The sequence below is a fragment of the Meriones unguiculatus genome, chromosome 7, assembly GCF_030254825.1.
Source record: "Meriones unguiculatus strain TT.TT164.6M chromosome 7, Bangor_MerUng_6.1, whole genome shotgun sequence".
Classification (NCBI taxonomy): Eukaryota; Metazoa; Chordata; class Mammalia; order Rodentia; family Muridae; genus Meriones; species Meriones unguiculatus.
This window is the reverse complement of record NC_083355.1, coordinates 65,612,747-65,634,281: the sequence shown is the minus strand read 5'-3', so window position 1 is coordinate 65,634,281 and position 21,535 is coordinate 65,612,747. Positions and strand designations below refer to the sequence as shown.

Genomic DNA, 21,535 nt, shown 5'->3' with positions numbered 1-21,535 from the left:
CTGGAGACTTTTTAAAGTAAGGCCACAATTCCCATTCATTTAAAACCAGGTTCTTTTCCTACCATCTTTCTTAGCAACTTTAATATCCATATTTGTTCTCTGACAGTGTAGGTCCATGATTATGTATTTTTAAAAACTTAATTGAAAAGTTGAAAAATATTTTGTTTTATGTTTGTGATGTTTGTGGGTATTTTGTCTGCATGAATGTCTGGGTACCACTTGTGTGCCTGTTGCCCTTAGATACCCTCAAATGTCAGATCCCCTGCAACTGGAGTCATAGAATCTGGGTGTAAGCTTCTGTGTGGGCACCAGGAATTGAATCCAATAGCCAGTGTTCCTACTGCTTAGCCATCTTTCCAGCCCTGTCCACCCCACCCCCCTTTTAATTTTTTTTTAAATGTGTACGGGTACTTTGCCTGTATGTCTGTGAACAACTTGTGTGCCTGTTGTCTAGGGGGGCCTTAGAACTGGAGTTATAGATGTTTGTCAGCTGCCGTATAGGTACTGGAAACTGAACCCAGGTCTTCTGTGAAGAGCTATAAGTGTTCTTAACTATTGCCATCTCTCAAGCCTCAGTTCTTTTTGCTACATTAATACTTAGAATTTTATACTTTTGTGCATTTAGCTTTCATTGATGACTAATGACTCTCTGCAGCTTAAGAGCCGGAGATAAGGCTGTACTCTAGATGGGAAAGCCAGCACCCTAGCCAGCCAGTTAGAGAGTAATAAGATTCACACACTTATAGTCCCAGCACATGGGAGGCTGCAGCTAGAGAGTGGAGACTTCCAGGACAGCCTGGTTATATAGTGAGACTCTTTCAGGACAATGACAGCGCAGACAGCTGAAACCTGCCCATGAATTTAAATACGATGTTAGAATTCTATGTCTCAGAATGATTTAACAAGTTAGGATTCAGTTTCCACGAGGGCCTCTGTGATATGTAAACCCTGGGGATACCATTTAACAGGCATTTTGTTTGTTCATGCCACTAGTATTCTCCTTTACCTAGTGTCAGGAAAAGCTTTCTTAGCGTAAGTACTATTACACGCTCTTCTCTAGGAAGTCTGGTGAGAACGCATAATTTTTGAATTAAAAACCATGTATATTTTATAATTTTACGGTTTTCATTTTTGTTTATTGGAGGACAGAGGACAATTTGGTTCTCTCTTTGTGCCATGTTGGTCCCAGGAATCAAACTCTGGTTTTCAACTTGGCAACAAGTGCCTTTAACCCACTGAGCCATCCCACTGGTCCTTGTCAGTAGTTTGAAAAGAATGAATTAAGTGGCTAAAATCCTTTTCTCTTACTGAGCCTCGTGAGCATTAGGCTTAGTAGAGGCATTATGCATTATGAGTGGAGTGGCTATATTTTTGTTTGGTCATAATTTTTATTGTATTAATATTGCCAAAGGTAGGGACAACATACTTACTTAGAATTTCTTATGAGGTTTTTAGATTTTTAAATTTCTTTTAATTTATGTTTTAAACAGAAGTAAGAATCAAGCGCTACAATGACAACCTATTTGGAATTTATTCAACAAAATGAAGAACGAGATGGAGTCCGGTTCAGTTGGAATGTTTGGCCATCTAGTCGTCTGGAAGCTACAAGAATGGTTGTTCCAGTGGCAGCCCTGTTTACACCTCTGAAGGAGAGACCCGACTTACCACCCATTCAGTATGAGCCTGTCCTGTGCAGTAGGACGACTTGCCGTGCAGTTTTGAATCCTTTATGGTAATTAAAATACATGGAAAAACTAATGTGGTAATATCATTTAGAACTGCAGTTTGTATTGGGGGTCTAGCCTGGTTCATAGAGTGCTTACCTGGATTACAGAGGGCCCCTGGGTTCAATGCCCAGCTTAACATCAGCCAGTACACACTTGTGATCTCAGCATTCAGAAAGTGGAGGCAGGGGAATCACAAGTTCAAGATTATCTTCAGCTACACAAGAAGTTCTAAGCTAACCTGGGCTACATGAGATCATCTCAACAGAAAGAAAAGGGAAAAGGAGGGGCTGGAGAGATGGCTCACTGACTGCTTTTCCAGAGGACCCAAGTTCAATTCCCAGCACCCATATGGCGGTACACAAATGTCTGTAACTCTAGTTTCAGGGGATCCATCAACCTTACCCAGACATATATACAGGCAAAGCACCATTAAAAAAAAAGAAAGAAAGAAAGAAAATAGATTATTTCTTGTTCATTTATGTAAGAATTCCTTTTTCTTTTCTGTTTAGAGTTATAATCAAATTCAAAGAGCTTAAATTTTATTAATCTAGTTACAGTGAATTGGTAATGTGAAGACACTAGATCATTGTAAAAACTATTACATTCTATTAAAGCACTGGCTATGTATGAACCCATCTTATGACTTGGAAAAGTCCTAATTGAGTTGGTGTGCTATTCAAAAGGTACATATATATGTATATGTACACACATATACACATATATACCTATACATATTACATACATACATACATACATATATTTTGATACAGGGTTTCTCTGTAGCTCTTGCCTGGCATGGAACATGCTGTGTGGCTAGACTAGCCTTGAACGTGCTGCAGTCTTCCTGCTTCTGTCTCCTAAACATTGGGATTGCAAGTGTATACCACCATGCCTAGCTAAGAAGGCTCTGCTTTAAAGTAGCGGTTCCAAACACATTCTCTAGAACCATCTCTTTGTTTTCTTTATCTGTTTAAAGAAATATTTGTTTCTCTTTGGTTGTGTGTATGTGTGTGTGTGTGTGTGTGTGTGTGTTCCTATCGATGTGTGTGTGGAGCTCAGAGACAATTGCAATTTTCTTCTCTCCTTCTACCATGGCTGTGGATATTGAACTTAGGTTGTTAAGCTTCTTGGAAAGCACTTTGACCAGTGAGCCATCTTGCTGTGTCTTTAATCTTTATTATTGCTGCTTAAATAATATTTTCAGTTGGGTGTGGTAGTAAATGTCTATAATTCTAAGGACTTGAGAGGCTGTAAGCGTTAGGTTAGCCTAGACATTTTAGCAAGATCCTGCCCCCCAAAAACTCAACCAATTATCAGGGTACAATTTATGTAAGCGGCAAGTGTTTGCCTAATGTGTGAGGCTCTGGGTTCAACCTCTCATGCCCTCAGTAAAAACCAAATAACTTTGATCATCAGTTTTAATCTATTTATGCTTTTGAATGAAATTAATTTTATTTAAATTAAGATTTTTTTTTGTAAAGTTCAACTGAGACATTGCCTAAATAATCTGTCTTTTCTTACAACAGTCAAGTGGATTATCGAGCAAAACTCTGGGCTTGCAACTTTTGTTACCAAAGGAATCAGGTAAGGACATATTTTACAGATGCTAATGCAGTTCTGCTGGTCATAGAGGGAAACGCTTATTTAAAAAAAGATAAAATATAACAAAACTGTCTGCATTTATTGGTTGCATGTGAGTGGGTGTGCATATGCGCTGGTGGAGGTGGGAGGACAGCTTGAGGGGTCTGGTTCTCTTATAACCATGGGCCCCAGGGATCAAGCTTGGGTAGTCCCTTATCCACTAAATCATCTCAGCAGCCTAAAAATACTTTCTTAATAATGAAATAATGAAATGAGATTAGACTGGTGTGAGTTATAGCCAGGGCAGGAAAAACCCTGCCTAAAAAAAAAAAAAAAAAGGGCACAATAAAGGAAAAAATTTAAATGATAAGGAAATAATTTTGAGTTTAAAACTGTATTTCTGCTTCTGGCAAATAATTTGGTAATATTTTTTGTTTTTCCTATTTATAGTTTCCACCTACATATGCTGGGATATCTGAATTGAACCAGCCGGCTGAGCTTTTACCCCAGTTTTCAAGCATTGAATATGTAGTTCTGGTAAGAACAGAAGAGTAGGTATTTAAGAAAGCTCTTAAGTAGACAAAGGCTTATGTCAGAATAATTATGGAAAGTGAAATGACTTTAAGGGCATGACAGCAAATTGAACTGATCATTTCAAAGGTAATTTTTGACTGGAATTGTTTGATGATTAATTAAGTTCTGTGTAGGATGATGGACTTGATTAAGTAAGCAAGAAAAGTACTAGCTTTATTTTATAATTCTAAGTTCTCTTGTTACATACTTAGTCAATAAAGTGCTAAAGTCTGCAGATATGTCCCTGAATTTATGAATGAGCATGACCTTGCATTGGGAAAATAGTATTTCTTCCTAGTGTGAACAGCTTTATATAGTTACTTGTAGATTTAATTGTGGAGAGCTGGGCATATTAGGTCATAATCATAGAACTTTGGTTGTGGAAGCCAAGGATCAGGAGATCAACGTCACTGTGGTCTGTAAGATTGAGGCTCACTTGGGCTTTCTTTATGAGACCCTGTCTCAGAACAACAAAAATTTTAAAAATTTGGAAATTTAAAAATATAAATATATTTTTTGAGACAGTGTCTGTCTCTGAATCCCAGAGTAGCCTGCAGCTTTTTCTGTAGAGTAGGCTGCCTCTGTCTCCCTCCCGAGTGCTGGGATTAAAGGCATAATGTGCGCCATTATGCCTGTCCAGTAAAAAAATATATGAATGTGGTATAGGAACAGAATTATGGTTTACTTGAACTAGTCACTACATTTGTCAAATCTAGCTAGTTTTTGATTTTCGGAAAAGTCCAGTTTTAGGTAATTACTTTATCCACATTATCTCATTATTATTATTTTTTAGTTTAGAATTATTTAAATATAACTGTGCTAAGGCTGGCTCAGTGGTTAAGAATACTTGCTGCTCTTGCAGAGGACCTGAGTTCAATTCCCAACATCCATTTTGTTCATTTTGTTCATAACTGCCTGAAATTGCAACTCCAGAGCATCTGATGCCCTGTTCTGGACTTGAGGGCATCTGCATTTACACTTCCATATACCCCCCCACCACGTATATATCACATGTATACATGGCTAAGAAGTGAAGTAAACCCAAACAAACAAAAGATAATTAAAAAATTACTATACTTACAGAAATACAATCATGTCACTTAGTAGAATGCTATTTAACTTGTTCTATACAGTTTTGACCCAAAACTCAGTACATGGTTTCTAATTTTAAAATAATATATTATCTGGTTTATTTTTTTTCTAGCACCTCACTAAAATTGTTGTTTTAAGTGATCCCTCCTTGACTAGCTGAGACTAAAGCTCTGTTCATACTTGGCCTGAAACTCTGTAGTTGTTATTATTTGAAAAATACTTAAAAATTATTGTTATTATCATTATTGGCAGAGTCTCCTGTGTGTCAAGCTGGCCTCAGGTTTCCCATGTAGATGAAGATGACCTTCAACTCTTCTTGGTCCTCCTGCCTCTGTCTCCCCAGTGCCTGGGGTCACCGGTGTGCATTAGCACACTCAGTTTAGGCATCAGAAGTGTGCATCACCATGCCCAGCTATGCATATGCTTCTAAGTTTAATTTTTATTTACAAAATTTTAAATTTAAATGTTATTGTTATTTATGTGTATGTCTCTGTGTTTATGTGGGTGTGTGGATGCCATATTGTGTGTTTGCGGGTCAGAAGACAGTCTTCAGAAGTCAGTTCTGTCCTTGCACTGTGGGTCCTGAGGATGAATACAGAGTCTTGTGCTGAGTCACCCTCTCAGCCCTTTAAACTTAAATTTTCACTCAGTGCTGTGTCTTGGATTTCTTTCCAGGATCATGTATATAACATGTTTCATTTCTATATGGCATTATTAGAATTCCATTGTATACCACACATTAATATTTCAGTTTGCACTTTTAATTAGTTTTTGATTGAATGTATTGAATTTATGCTAAAAGTTATTATGTTTATAAATTTTTTTTGCATTTTCTTTTTAAAGCGTGGCCCCCAGATGCCTTTGATATTTCTCTATGTGGTTGATACTTGCATAGAAGATGAAGATTTACAAGCTCTGAAGGAATCCATGCAGATGTCATTGAGTCTTTTGCCACCTACAGCTTTAGTTGGACTTATTACTTTTGGGAGAATGGTACAGGTTCATGAGCTTGGATGTGAAGGCATTTCAAAAAGCTATGTCTTCAGAGGAACAAAGGATCTGTCTGCCAAACAACTGCAGGTAAGTAAGAATGGGAATGTTCAGCCTATTTATTTGTACTATATATGTCAGTAAATACTTTCTAGATGCATATATTTAAAAAATGATGAATTTATTTTATTATAATTGCATTATGACAAGGGTTTAACTTTAGTGTTGACACGATTTTGTATATTCGTGTACAATTTAACTGTTTTACGAATAGAAGACTTCCTACTTTTCATAGTGTGTCTTGGATATCTCTGCATGACCACATATATAACCTGTTTCATTTCTGTGATGGCTTTATTAGAATTTCATTCTGTGTAGTTACTTGATTTCACTGTGTACATTGTTTAGATAGTGACTGTGTGTACAGATGCATGTGTGTGCATTGGAGGCCTGAGGGGTTGCTATTCATCAGGCACCCTCTACTTTATTTTTGTCTTGTTTATTTTTTGAGACAGGCTCTCTCATTGGCCTGGAGCCTGATAATTTGGCTAGGCTGGCCGGCCTGAAGCCTCAGAGATCCACCCACCAGTCTCTGCCAAGTAGTGGATTAAACGTTTTTTACAGCACTACACCCAGATTTCTGAATGCATTGTGGGATTGAACCCAGGTCTTCCTTCATGCTTTTGAGACAAACACCTTACTGACTACGCCATAAGCACTGTACTGCCTACACTGTAGGTAGCCCAAGACTGTCTACTTTTAATTGTATCTTTAAAATTTGAAGTGACTAAAGTATTTTACTGGTCTCTACCTCAGCCTCTTGAGTGCTGGGCACAGGTTTGTGTCACTGTGCTTGGCTCTGAAGATTGTTCTTTTCATAGGTTTGTTGAAGATAAAGAAGAAGACACTTTGGGAATTTGTTAAGGGTACCTTGAGAGATGATTCAGTGTATATAAATGGAAGGGAAGGAGACTAAAGAGGATGAGTTAAAGCAAGAGATGAACAAAGTGAGGCTTCAGAGGATGTGGTGGGACTCTGGAGGACAGGAGGCAGAGTGCCCTGGAAAGGAGGATTGTTTATTTTTGTGAAGCAGAAGTAGGTATAGGTTGAATCTTTGTTATCCAAAGTACTTAGAAATGTTTTGGAAGTTTTGGAACTCTATGTAGACCAGGTTTGTCTTCATTCACAGTAATCCACCTATTTCTGCCTAGTATTTTTTAAAAATATTTTTATACATGGATATGGAAAGATGGGTGATATATTCTGAGAAATGTGTCATTAGACAGTTTCATCACAGTGTAAACATAGAGTACTTATATCAGCTGAGAAGCTATGGGTAATAGGTGATGTAATCTCAGGGGCCTACCATTGTGTGTGGGCCATTATTGACTGAGATGTCATTATGTGGAATGGCACTGTACATAAGGAGATATTTTGGGGATGACACCCAAGTATAAACTAAAATAATTCATGTTTTATGTATATGTGCTTATACATATAGCCTGAATGTAGCTTTATGGAACATGCTTAGTACACTTGTGTTTTGACTGTAGTGCATCATGTGAAGTCATGTGTAGAGTTTTCCATTGTGGCATTCTGATGACACTTAGAAATAAGTGTCATCAGAATGATGGTTTCCAAAACAAAATAAGGTTTTGGAGTAGTTTAGAGTTTGAGTTGGGATTAGGCATACAACCTGTGATAAGAATGTTTGCTTTTTGGGATGGTCATGAGAATAAGATGGATTATACCTTTAAATGTTTGCTTTAAAAAAAAAACCCTGTAATTTATATCTGTCTGTCTGTCTATCTGACTATCTATCTACCTACCTACCTATCTGTGTATCTATCTATTTTGCATGTGTCTTTTTCTGTGTCTGTATGTGTGTGTGTGTGTGTGTGTGTGTGTTTGTCTATGTGCATACGTGTGTGGAGGTCAGAAACGAGTCTGTGGATGTCTGTCTTCTTCTACCATGTGGGTCCTGGGGATTGAACTCAGGTCCTCATGCTTGGTAGCAAGAACCTTTACCCACTGAGCCATTTCCCTGGCCCTAAATGTTTACTTTTATTAATAGCAAATTATAATTTTTTAAATTTAATTTTATTTATATATTTACTACAACTTATTCACTTTGTATCTCCCCGGCAACCCCCTTCCTTGTCTCCTCCCAGTCCCACCCACCCTTATCTCCCCCTATGCCCTTTCCCTAGTCCCCTAATAGGGGAGGACCTCCTCCCCTTCTAACTGACCCTAGTTTATCAGATCTCATCAGGACTGGCTGCATCATCTTTCTCTGTGGCCTGGCACGGCTGTACCTCCTATGGAGAGCTGATCAAAGAGGTGGCCACTGAGTTCATATCAGAGACAGCCCCTGTACCCCTTACGAGGGAACCCACCTGGAAACTGAACAGCCTATGGGCTTCCTCTGAGCGGGGGGTCTAGGTCTTCTCTATGCGTAGTTCTTAGTTGGAGTATTGGTCTCTGCAGGACCACCTGGGCCCAGGTATTTTGGCTCTGTTATTCTCCTTGTGGAGTTCCTGTCCCCTCCAGGTGTTTCTATCTCCCTCTTCTTCCATAAGGATTCCTGCACTCTGCCCAAAGTTTGGCTATCATCTGCTTCGATACCCTGGTGGGTAGGGTCTTTCAGAGGTCTTATGTGGAAGGCTCCTGTCCTGTTCCCCTGTTTTCTCCTACTCCTGATGTCTATCCTGTTTGCCCTTCTGAATGAGGATTAAGCATCTTCCTTAGGGTCTTCCTTGTGGTTTAGCTTCTTTAGGACTATAGATTTTAGTATGTTTATCCTATATTATATGGCTAATATCCACTTATAAGTGAGCATATTTCATTTGTGTCTTTCTGCTTCTGGGTTACTCACTCAGGATGATCTTTTCTAGCTCCTTCCATTTGCCTGCATATTTCATGATTTTCTTGTTTTTAATTGCTGAGTAGTATTCCATTGTGTAAATATGCCACAGTCTCTGTGTGCTTCTGGCTAAAAAGAATTTGACCCTTCTGTACAAATAGTCTGAGAATTCATTCTTAAAGACTTCTAGTTGTTTAATTAGAAGAATAGAGTAAATACTTAGAAGGTTTTGTAGCAAAATCTGGATTAAAATCCTGTTATTTACTAGTCATGTAACCTCAGACAAATTTTATTATTGCCTTTTTCTGTCTTTTTTTCTCCCACCTTTGAAAGTTAAAAATAATTCATTTTAAAATTTTATTTTGTCTCTTTCTCTGTGTGTGTATGTGTGTGTGTGTGCGCGCCTGTGTGTACATGTCATTGTGCACCAGTTGAAATCAAAGGACAACTTGTGGGAATAGGTTTTCTCCTCCATGTGGCATCTAGGTCTGGGAATTGAACGTACGTTGTCAGGCTTGATAACAAGCACCACCATCTGCTCAGTCACTCTTTCCCCCTTTTGAAATAGTTTTTTTTTTTTTCCCAGACTGGCTTTGAACCATTTGAATCTCTTGTTTCAGCCCCCTGAGTATCCCATGCACCACTGTACCTAGCTTTTCATTATTATGTTTTGTGGGAATAGCGTTTCTAAAGAGTTTATCTCAGAATTTGGTACATAGTGAAAAGCTGTTGCTTCTGATGGCAAAACAGGAATGCTGCAGGATGAGGTCAGCCATTTCTCTTTGTAGATATATAGACTTTCTGGTTGTTAAATACTTTTGATATACTTTGTGACTAATCATTTCTAGATTAAGAAAATTGGAGTAAAGTAACATTTTTATGTCTAGAGTAGGATTATATACATGTATGTAATTCAAAGCAAAACTGGTAGTTTGGTAAGACATTTAGTTTGAAAATCATGAATTACAGATAGGTGTATGCCTTTAATCCAAGCACTCAGGGAGGCAGAGGCAGGTGGATTTCTGTGAGTTTGAGGCTAGCCTGGTCTACAAACCGAGTCCAGGACTGCCAAGGCTACACAGAGAAACTCTGTCTTGGAAAAACAACAAGACAAACAAACAAACAAAAAGAAAAAAAATGAGGAAAAAATAATGAGTTACTTTATATCCCCAATGTGATTTTATGCACTATTTTTTTAAAAGATTTTTTTAATTTAAGAAAGAGAGAGAGAGGGTCTATGTACACATGAGCACAGGTGCCTGCAGAGGTAGAAGAGAGCATTGGATTCCCTTGAGCTGGGGTTATAAGTGGTTGGGGGCCACTTGATGCAGGTACTGAATCAAACCTGGGTCTTCTGCAAGAGCGGCAAGACCCTTAACTTCCGAGCCATATCCTGTCCTTTGTGTGCTTCCTCATAATGCTGTAGTTATGGTTTTACATCACTTTATTAGATAACTTCATTCCTTTCTTCTAGATTTTTAACTACCATGAAAGCAGAGAATATTTTTTTTAAACCACTATATTCTTGCTATAGTGTAGGTATTTAAGATAATAGTTGCTGAAAGGGATGAATGTGGTTAAGCTAGGAAGAAAGACTTTGATCAACGTATTTTGACTGCATTCACTAAGAAGTGCTTCTAAATTAGCATCCTTTTCACTCCATCATACCTTGTACTTTGATCTCTTCTGGTGAATTGCTACTGGGAAGTTCAGTCTCCACAGCTAGACTGTTTGCCTTCTGGGGAAAGGAATCTTATGTTTATTTTGTGTTTCTAATTTGTAGTACCTTCAACAACTGAAGAAGTTGATAAATACTGTGGAACTAAACAAACTTATCTCACTGAGATCCTTTCTTTATAGGAAATGCTGGGACTCTCTAAAGTACCTGTTACTCAAGCTACACGTGGTCCTCAGATACAGCAGCCACCTCCTTCCAACAGGTAATTAATATAGCAAACAATTCTATAATTCAAGCAGGCACTTGAAACATATCTTGCCCTCAAATTGAACAAAGGCATCAGGTGATACAGTAATATTTACTATTGTTAGGGATATAAATAGATTGCAGTGGTATATAGTTTTAAAAAACAAACTGTAACTTTTTGAGGCAGTTTTTCTTTTACTGAAATGATTTACTTTTTATCATTATGATGTTAGGAGGTTAGTTTTGATATGTTTTTATTTTTAAGTTAATAAAATATTTATGTGGTTTGAGGACAACTGCAAAAATAGGGCCTTAAAAACTTTTAATTTTGTCTTTACCGGTAGCTTTTTCTTTAACCTTTAAAAAAATTCTTTTATTCTTTAACCTTTTAATTGGAGGTGTTATTACTAAAATTGAGTAGATTGATGTATTTTCTAATTATTTTGGTAATCTTGGAACTCTAAAATCAATTGATAGCAATTGTATAGCTTCCTTTAGCCAGTAGCAGTTCAGCAATGCCACTGGGATGATTAACAGACTGTAGCACGGGGCCTAATAATATGACCCCCTTTTTTTCCTGCGGACATCGTCTCATGTAGACAGGTTGGGCTTAAACTTAGTATATAGCTGAATGGTGACCTTGATCTTTTGATCCTCCTCCCTCTTAGTGCTGGGATTACAGGCATATTCCACCATGACTGACTCACTCCCTTCTCCCTCCTCCTCTTTTCTCCTTTTCTTCCTCTGTCTCCTCTCTTTTTCCAACCCTGTAGAACATATATTTGTGTGTGTGTTGCTGGGGATCCAGCCTAGGGTCTCATACCTGCTAGACAAGACTCTACTGACTGCGCTTCATCGCCAGTAGCAACCTGTTTTCAAAGAAATGTTCCAGTGCATCCTGCTGCCCACAGAAAACTGTGGACTCTTGGTGTGCTGTGTATCAAATATTTTTCTGTTTTTAAGAAAAGTTCTTAAAAATATCACAATTGTAAATGACTTTTTGTTTACTGTTGTTTTGCAGATTCTTACAGCCAGTACAGAAAATAGACATGAATCTCACAGATCTTCTGGGAGAACTTCAGCGAGACCCTTGGCCTGTACCACAAGGAAAGAGACCTTTGCGTTCCTCAGGAGTGGCACTCTCTATAGCTGTAGGCCTACTTGAGGTAGTAATGATGAAAACTTAATTTTGAAATGTAAGAGTCTGGGTGTGTATGTGTCATCCTTTTCTTCTGTATAGCTCAGTTAGTGTTGAGCTTGAACTGACAGCAGTTCTCCTTTCTTAGACCTCTCAGTGTAGGGCTACTGCCGTGCATGGCTCTTTTTTTCCTCTCATTTAGTAATCCAAGCAGTGTACAATCCTTTTTTTTTTTCTTTTTAAAGATTTATTTATTTTATTATGTATACAATGTTCTGTCTGCATGTACACCTGAATGCCAGAAGAGGGCGCCAGATCTCATTATAGATGGTTGTGAGCCACCATGTGGTTGCTGGGAATAGAACTCAGGACTTCTGAAAGAGCAAGCAGAGCTATTAACCTCTGAGCCACCTTTCCAGTCCCCCCACCCCCCTTTTTTTTTAAAGCACAGTGGAGGCAATTTTTTGGCAGAAACTAGTTGCATGTCCTATCAATTCTGTTTTGACACTGTTTTCTAGAAGTTGCATTAGTTCTCACAGATTTAGGGCTCAAGTGAACCTACTGTTCACTTCAGATAACAGCTACAAGTAGTAGGCTGTGACCTGTACTTTATCAGTGAGTTGGGTATTTCTTCGGGTTTGATTAATTTGCTAAAGTGGCTGGCTCAGGGCACTTAGGGATACCCTTTGCTTATGTATCACCTTTGCTTATGTATCACCTATGCAGTTACAATAGACACACTCTGATAGAAGAAATGCATGTGGTTGAGATATGAGAAAAAGGATATGTCCTCTCTACATACTCCACACTAGGAAGCAGCATGGCTTCAGTTTTTCACAAACTCCCCAAATCTACTTTATATGATTTTTTAAAAGGGATTTATTTTTATCATTTTAAATTATGCCTGTCTGTGTGTGTTTGTGAGTACAAGTGTCCTCAGAGGTCAGAGGCAGAGCTGGAGTTATGGGTGTTTGTGAGCCACCTGATGTAGGTGCTGTTAATGGAACTTGGTTCTACTGGTAAGCCATTTCTCCAGGTCCCTTTTTTTAAAAAAGGTTTATTTGTTTTTATTTTGTGTATGTGAGTTTTGTGAGTATGTATGTCTATGATCACATGCATGCCTGGTTGCACATGGAGGCCAGAAGAAGGCATTGGTTCCCCTGGTACTAGAGTTACAGATGATTGCAAACTGCTGTGTGGATGGTGGGAACCAAGTTTGGGTCTTCTGCAGAACAGCAAGTGCTGTTATCATTGCACCATCTCTCCATTGTCCCCACATCTTATAATTGTTTGTGAAAGCTTTTTTACAGAGGGGTGATTATTTGCATCACTGGCTGGTGGTATTTAACTTGTAATCTTTCTTTATTCTTGAAATCTATTATTAGGATGATTTTGTAGTTAATTTATTCTAGAACCAGGTAGGCCCATGTGTTTTTTTTCCCTGTAACATTTTTTGGGTTATACTTATTAGTTTTCTTTCATTACTTTATTTGCTCTTTCCTTCCTTCCTTCCTCTCTCCTTTCTCTTCTCTTTCTTTCTCTTGACAAGGTTTCTACAGTCAGCACTACTACAGGTAGCACTAAGGAATACTGACAGTGGGAAAAATAGTCTTCCTCAGGAAGAGCGCACCAGTTGGTTATCCAATAACTAATGGTCTGGTTATTGTGTAGTGCTGGCTGTACTGGAAAGCATGTCACAGACACCTGCCCACCTCTGCCTCCACTGTCCTGGTTAGAGTTACTGTAGCTGTAATAAAATCCATGACCAAAAGCAACTTGGGAAGGAAAGGATTTATTTCACTCAGTGTTCCATATAACAGTTCTTCATCAAAAGTAGTGAGGGTAGGATCCAAGCAAGGCAGGAACCTGGATGCAGTAGCTGATGCAGAGGCCATGGAGGCTTACTACTGGCTTGCTCCTCATGGCTTGCTCAGTCTGCTTTCTTATAGAACCCAGGACTACCAGCCCAGGGGTGGTCCTACTTACAATGGGCTGGACCCTCCCCCATTAACCACTAATTAAGACAATTCCCTACATGCTTTCTTTTTTTAAATTTTAATTTATTTTTCTTCTTCACAATTTATTCATTATATATCCTGATTGAAGCCCCCTTCCCTCAACTTCCCCAGTACCACCCTCTCTCCTTCTTCTCCTCATCCCCTTCCCCTAGTCCACTGAAAGGGGGAGTTTTCTACTATTGCTATTGCTTGTTAAGTCTCATCAGGACTGCCTGGATCCTCTTCCTCCATGGCCTGGCAGGCTGTATCACCAGGGGTGAGTGATCAGAGAGCAGTCAATTGAGTTCATGATAGAGGCAGCCCCTGATCCCCTCACTCAGAGATCTACATAGAGACTGAGCTTCTTACAGCCAGATCCTATGGAGGCAATTCTCAATTGAGGCTCCCTCCTCTCTGATGACTCTAGCTTGTGTCAAGTTGACATCAGACTAACCATCACAGCTCCTGTGTCTGGCTCTTTGCTTTTTTTAATAGAAGAGTTTATTTTTGTATTATTGTTATTCTAGAGGGAGAGTCTATAATGGCTGAGGAGGAATGGCAGGAGGCAGCCAGAGCAGGAAACTGAGAGATCACATATTCAGTCATAAGCAGAGAGAGTGTCCTGGCAGTGGGACCAATTATGTGCTTCTAATGATTTACTTCTTCAGTGAAGCTGCATTTCCACAGAGCCTCCCCAAACAGCACTACCAGCTGCAAAGCAAGTGTTCAAATGCCTGAGCCTGTGGGGGACATTTCTCATTGAAACCATCACAAACTATTTACGGTGTTTCATCTTGACTTGATTGTAATATGTCATTTTCATCTAGAAATCCATCCATTGCTTTTAGAGTTCCCAATTTTGTAGAATAGAGGTTTCTAACATGTCCTAAAGACTGCATGAATTTCATTGTTGAGAGTTCTTTCATATGAAAATGTTTAATTTTGCCTTTCTCATCAGAGGAGCTCAAGGGTGCCTGTAGTTCTAGGTAGAATGATATTTACCCAGGGTCTGAGTCAGTCTCTACCAAGGCTCATGCAGTGTTTGAGGGTATTGATTTAGTCTTGTTCTTATAAGGAGATTTAGTTTCCTACCAAATCTTCCTATTAAAGTTCTTTATAGTTATGAATTTTGTAAGATGTTTAGGCTTGATTCTTACTAATAATTTTTGTTTTATTTTTTAATCACTTCTTTCAGTCTGAAGACTTCTGTTGTTCTTTAGCTTTATTGTTCTGTTTTACTCATTAGACTAACTAGACTTTTAAAGCTTACATACCCCTGTGTTACTCATAATATCCTTTTTTTGTTCCTATTTCTGGGCTATTGTTCCCTCAGTTGAATGTTCTTTACCTCTAAATCAGTTTTCAGACATGTTTTTTCAGCCCCTCTGTTCTTTTAAACTTTTTTCAATTGTTTTATCCCTAGACATTTGGATAGTTTTTGTGTTTACCATGGTACAGATCATAACATGCTCAGCTATATTTCTCAGCCTGCAGTTTCCATGCCAACCTTTTCCAGGAGCTGACATGTGTTCTTTGGAGCAGGAAATGTTGATGAGTGCCTTAGCCACAGCCGTTTCTGAACACTGTCTTCTTTCCCCTTTGCTGCTGTTTCTATGATTTGGCTCCAAATACAGAGGCACATACACACATAAACACATATATCATGTATTAATACACACATGTATATGTATTTATAATTTTAAGGTTTTCCTTTAAAATTTTTTTTCAGTCCAGTCCAGTCTGAATTTATTGTGTGTCAATAGCACTCTTTTTATGTTTTCATTTTATTTACTTATTTCAAGTGGTGTGTGGTACTGGGGTTCACCCCGAGCCTTGAGATTGCTGGGAGAGAGCTTCCCTTTGAGCTTTGCTTATAACCCTGTTTCCCTATTTTTAAAGGGACACCCTTTCTCCCTTTTCCCAGGCATCATGTGATAAACAAAAAGTAGACTGGAGTAGTCAACACATGAGTTTCAACTAGAAGAAAAAGAATGCTTATGTTTTATATATAAATATAAATATAAATATATATTTAACACAGGTTCTCATAGCTAAGGCTAGACTTGAGCTTGCTGTGTAGCCAAAGTTGACTTTGAACTTCTGCCACTTCCCATGTGCTGGGATTACAGGCCTGAAGACCATGCCTGGTTTTATGTGGTGCTGAGGGTCCAACCCAGGGCTTTGTGAATACTAGACAATCATTCTTGGCAACTGTGCTGCTCCCAAGCCCCAGCCATACTCACATTTTTATATATAGAAAACAAGAATAAAACCCAGAAGATGATGCCTTCTCTTTTACCTGCTTCTATGGCTACAAAGCAGGAAACATAACCTTGACTATAGGGTGTAAGTTCAAAGATTGCTGTAAAACTGAGAATGCAGTACTATTTAGGATTTAAAAAGAAACCTGTCCAAATAAATGTCTTGTTTTTGGCATTTAATTATTTCTTATCAAGTACATGTTGCTTTCTAGGAACAATACATTGAAATGTGTTATCAGAAATGTACATACCTGCTTTTTGTTATCGTTTATACTTTTGAATGAGTTCCTTTTCTCCAATAGTGTACTTTCCCCAACACTGGTGCTCGGATCATGATGTTCATTGGTGGTCCTGCAACCCAGGGGCCAGGAATGGTGGTTGGAGATGAGTTAAAGACACCTATAAGATCCTGGCATGATATTGAAAAGGACAATGCCAAATATGTTAAAAAGGGGACTAAGGTAATTTTTTAATTTATGTTTTTTTGTGAGTTCTTTTCTATTTGTGAACTTCACATTTTTGGAGACATTTAGCAAAAGGTATGCAATGATGATTCTTGAATCCTTAGTATTGTTTCTACTTGTTGATGCCCTTGCTATTATTAGTATTTTTTAGTTCAGGATTTTAGTTTAATTTTGCTATACTGTTTGATAGCTTTTGGTAATCATTGTTAATGTTTTTAGTAGTAACTGATGCCATAATTTTTGACTGAGTGCTTTTTGTCTGCTAATTAGTTTCCTTTTTGAGCTTGGAAATTTTATTTTATTGTTAAAGCTACAAAACATTTTTTAGATTTATTGATTTTCTGGCATTTTGTTTTTTCTCTTTTCAGGTGTATTTGTTACTTAACTGTGGGTTTATTTAGGAAAAAGAGTTCTGTTTTGTTTTCTTGTCTTTATATTGAAAAAGAGACTGTTTTGTATGTCACTAGTTTGTTTCAATTAGGAACATGTCTAAAGACAATGGCTTTTAAATCAAAGAATGTTACAGTATCAGACTTTATTTATTTAGAGATAGATTCTTTCTTTATAATGCAACCCATGGTCCTCCTGTTGTAGCCTCCCCAGTGCTGGGATTCCAGATGCCTGTCACATATCTGGTGAAAGTTAGTTTTTCAATTTTATGAAGCTATAGAAGATTAAATTAGACTACATCATATGTAAATTATGATGAATTATTCTTTTACTCTTAAATTATTTTGATCTGTTAATAGGAAAAAGATTTGTAGGCTGGTTAGGTTATATATTTGATTTAATTAAAATCTTTTGTAGCATTTTGAAGCGTTGGCTAATCGAGCTGCTACTACTGGGCATGTTATTGATATCTACGCATGTGCATTAGATCAGACAGGCCTCTTGGAGATGAAGTGCTGCCCTAACCTTACTGGGTATGTATATGCATGTCTGATAATGGCTGTTTACATATGAGCCAACACTGACAGCTGAGGAAATGTAAAGTCTTTGTCTTATAGCTTTATGGCAATGTTTGATGACAGCTTTGCTGCATCTTCTTGGACATCATGTTACTTTTTTTTTTTTTTCTGAAAAGACGGGATTATAAAGGAACAAGTTCTTTTGAAAAAAGTTTATTCTAAGGTTACTTAGTTGTTTCAGTAGTGTAATGAGATAGCTCACTATGGAATTTATCCATTTAAACTGTGTGATAAAGTTTTAGTATGTTCACAAGTTATATGACTATTACTAGGATTGAATTTAGAACATTTGCCTGACCCTGGAGAGACTCTGCCTGCTACCTGTCAATCTCTGTTCCTCTCTCCTTTCTCACCCCATCTTCCTGCCCTAGGCAATACTACTAGCCTCTTCTGGATGTTTCATATAAGTGGAATAATAAGTAGTGTCTTGCCATTGATTTCTTTAAAAAGTTTTTATGTGTATGAATGTTTTGCCTACATATATGTATGTGCACTATGTGCACACCTGGTACCCAAGGAGGTTAGAACAGAGAGTTGGATCCCCTGGAACTGTAATTACAGATGCTTTCAAGCCACCTTGTAGGTGCTGGAAACTGAACTGAGGTCCTCTGCAAGACAAGCAAATGCTGTTCACCACTGAACCATCTCTCCAGCCTCCATGGGCTTCTTTTATTCAGCATGCTTTTAAGTTTATGCAACATTTAGGATGGTCCAGTATTTCTTTAATTGCTGAATAAAGTAAAGTATGGTATAGCTTCTTTTAATATTCTCTTAGACATACACTAGGGAAATGTAAACAACTAGGACCTCAGTAGGAAAAGTACTAGAAGGTAAAGACCGTGGTCACCTGTGTCAAATATTACAGATACAAAATAATGCAGGGTGGAGATTAAGCAATTCAGCCCTGCAAAGGCCATTAAAACCTTACTGAAAACAATGAAAGTTGACCTAGAGCGAATTAGAAAGACAGTAGGAGGTGGGACTTAGAAGTAGCTGATATGGACAAGAGCTTCTTAAGTATTAACTTGTTCAAGTAACTTGGGTTTCTTGTTAGGACCACACTTTGAAAAGTAGAAGTATAAGTAACTTATATAGATACCTACTGTGAAAAGGAGCAGTCTCTAATGCATGATGCATTATCAAGTATATTATAACAGGAATAATCTTAGATGATGTGTATAAAAGGAGAAAATCTGGGTTGCTTAAACAGCTCAGTAGGCAAAGACTCTGATGGCGTGTCCTGAGTTAGATACGTGGGACCCACATGGTGGAAGGAAAGAATGATACCTGAGCACCTTCATATGAACACTGTCATGTGCTCATGTACGCTTGTGTTATATAAAGCATAACTAAAAATTACTAATAGAAATAACATTAATAACATTTGTTTTGGGGAATGTCTTTACTAAATAGTCCATATCTATGGTCTAATAATTTACTTTTTCTGGTATCACACAAGCCCAGTTAATTGTGTTGCATATGTTGTGTTTGTTTTTTTCTGTGCAGAGGATACATGGTCATGGGGGATTCTTTCAACACTTCCTTATTCAAGCAAACTTTTCAAAGAGTCTTTACCAAAGATATACATGGACAGTTTAAAATGGGCTTTGGTGGCACATTAGAAATAAAGGTAAGAACCCAAACATGACATGTGTGATGTTTATCAAGTAAGAACCTTGTAACTTTAAAATATTAGTCAAATTCAGATGTGCTTTAAAATGTATGGTTACTTTAGAATTACCATGAATTAGAGACTTTGTTTTGTAGAAAGAGGTATTGTCATTAAATGTACATGAGACTAGGATCATTCTGAATAATGGTTAGAAAAGCAAAGTTTCTTATACTGGGAATTTTTGTTTTTTTAGAGAAGGCTCATTCAGTCTGTCTTCTGCGTCCTGATCCTTTTGCCTCAGTTTTCCATGTGCTGTAATGCAGATGTGTTCTATGTATGGCACTAGACATATTTTTATAATCAATTTATATGTTAGAGTTTTTGTTTGTTTTGTTTGCTTTTTTTTTTTTTTGATAGGGTTTCTCTGTGTAGCTCTGGCTGTCCTGAACTCACTGTGTAGATCAGACTGCTTCATCTACCTCTGACTCCCAAGTGTCTGAGATTAAAGGAGTATACCAGCATGCCTATCATATGTTAGTTTTTTTTATAAAGGTGGGAATCATCTAACTTGAGAGTAAATTATTATTTAGTTTTGGATTCATGTTCGTTGCACAATTCCATCAAAAATTTCAAATTTTGACTTAAAACACCTGGAAGGCTTAGTATTAGTTAAATGTATATTACAAATGTATATTACAAAATTATGATTTTGAATTTTCATTAATTCTTGCTTACATTTTATTGAATGCTTACTGTGCAATCAGCGTGGGGATAGGAAATTGTGGAGATGTGCTTGCATCTCTAAGGTCTTGTTATAGGGGAAATTTTGCTTTGAGAGAGATATTAAGCTGATGTTGTGATTGAATGAAGTAACAGTAAAAAACAAAGCGATGTAGAAGATTAAGAGAATTAAGAGCTGGGTGTGGTGGTGCATGCCTGTAATCCCAGCACTGATGAGGCAGAGGATGGTGGTTCTCTGAGTTGAGGGCCAGTCTGGTCTACAAGGTAAGTTCCAGGACACCCAGGGCTACACAGAGAAACTGTCTTGAAAAATGAAACAAAACAAAACAGAAAACAAGAGAGGGAGAGACAAAGAAAGAAAGAAAGATAGAGAGGCAAAGAGAGATAGAGACAGAGAGACTGAGACAGAGACAGATAGAATAGAAAGAGAGAGAAGTGAGTATATGCAGGACACAGTTTATTCCAGGGGAGTGCTTTTCTAGTTTTATTTTTATTTTTTGGAAAGATGAGAGGAAAATGAATTTTATTCAGGAGCCCAGTGTGAGGAGAGTCGGGTGATGAGTGCCACCAGGAAATACTTGAGAAGAATGCCTTGTGAGAGTGGATGGTTTGTGTTGAAATGTTAGAACCATAGTATTAACAATGTGGCTGCTTGTAGATTGGAGATGCATATGTTTGTCATTTGTAGGTTAATGAAGAACCACTTTTTACTGTGTAATCCGGCTGGTCTGGAACTCGCTACGCATGCCAGGTTGACTCTCCCTCCCAGTGTTAGAATTCATGGCATGTGCCACCATGCCCAGAAAAGTAGATTGTTCTTTTCAAGTGCTGTGACTTGAACTTAAGGGCCTTTTCAGTGTTAAGCTGGTACTTTATCACTGAGCTACCACCCCAGCCTTTTCAAGTTTTTTAGTTGCAAGACAATGTAGTAGTTTACACTTGAAGTTAAATAGCTCATAACTGCTTATAATTCTAGTTTACAGCCATATGTCTGATGCTCTGTTCATATCTCTGTGGGCATTAGGTATGTATTTGGTATATAGATAAACATACAGGTGAGACACTCCCACACATAAGAAAATAATTTAAAAGAGAGAGAGATCAGTCTTGAAGATAGAAGTGTCTGTGGAGAGACAGTAGATAAAGCCTAGGGTTTTGATGTATGCAGTTTGAATTGGGCATGATATGACTTTGAAATCAGGGTTAGATTCCCAAACAGAAACCTCCTATGGCTAATAGAAATAGAAGATTAGAATTAATCATTTAGAGCTTAATGGTTAATTATTTTTTAATGTTGACACATTAAAAATTTTCATTGCCTTGTTTTTTTTTTTTTATTTAGTTTTATTTTTTTCTTATCAGTTACATTTTATTAACTCTGTATCCCAGCCGTGTCCCGATCCCTCATTCCCACCCAGTCCCTCCCTCCCTCTCTCATCTCCCCCTCTCTTATCGTACCCCTTTCCAAGTCCACTGATGGGGGAGACCTCCTGCCCATTCATCTGATCCTGTTTTATCAGGTATCTTCAGGACTGGCTGCAAAGCTCTCCTCTGTGGCCTAACAGGACTGCTCCTCCCTTGGGGGTGGGGAGGCCAAAGAGCCA

The 21,535-nt window shown here is 38.0% G+C and overlaps 1 protein-coding gene across 1 annotated transcript in view; it reads left to right on the top strand.

Annotated features, from left to right (window-relative positions):
• The window catches only part of Sec23a (SEC23 homolog A, COPII coat complex component), a 63,057-nt gene that overhangs the window by 3,729 nt on the left and 37,793 nt on the right, over window positions 1–21,535 (top strand). The window contains exons 2-10 of the mRNA XM_021645767.2: window positions 1,491–1,732; window positions 3,254–3,311; window positions 3,759–3,845; window positions 5,817–6,053; window positions 10,687–10,766; window positions 11,772–11,916; window positions 16,449–16,607; window positions 17,418–17,533; window positions 19,085–19,208. Coding sequence (XP_021501442.1) covers window positions 1,512–1,732; window positions 3,254–3,311; window positions 3,759–3,845; window positions 5,817–6,053; window positions 10,687–10,766; window positions 11,772–11,916; window positions 16,449–16,607; window positions 17,418–17,533; window positions 19,085–19,208 — 1,227 coding nt within the window. The 5' untranslated portion in view covers window positions 1,491–1,511. The remainder of the gene's footprint in view (window positions 1–1,490; window positions 1,733–3,253; window positions 3,312–3,758; window positions 3,846–5,816; window positions 6,054–10,686; window positions 10,767–11,771; window positions 11,917–16,448; window positions 16,608–17,417; window positions 17,534–19,084; window positions 19,209–21,535) is intronic.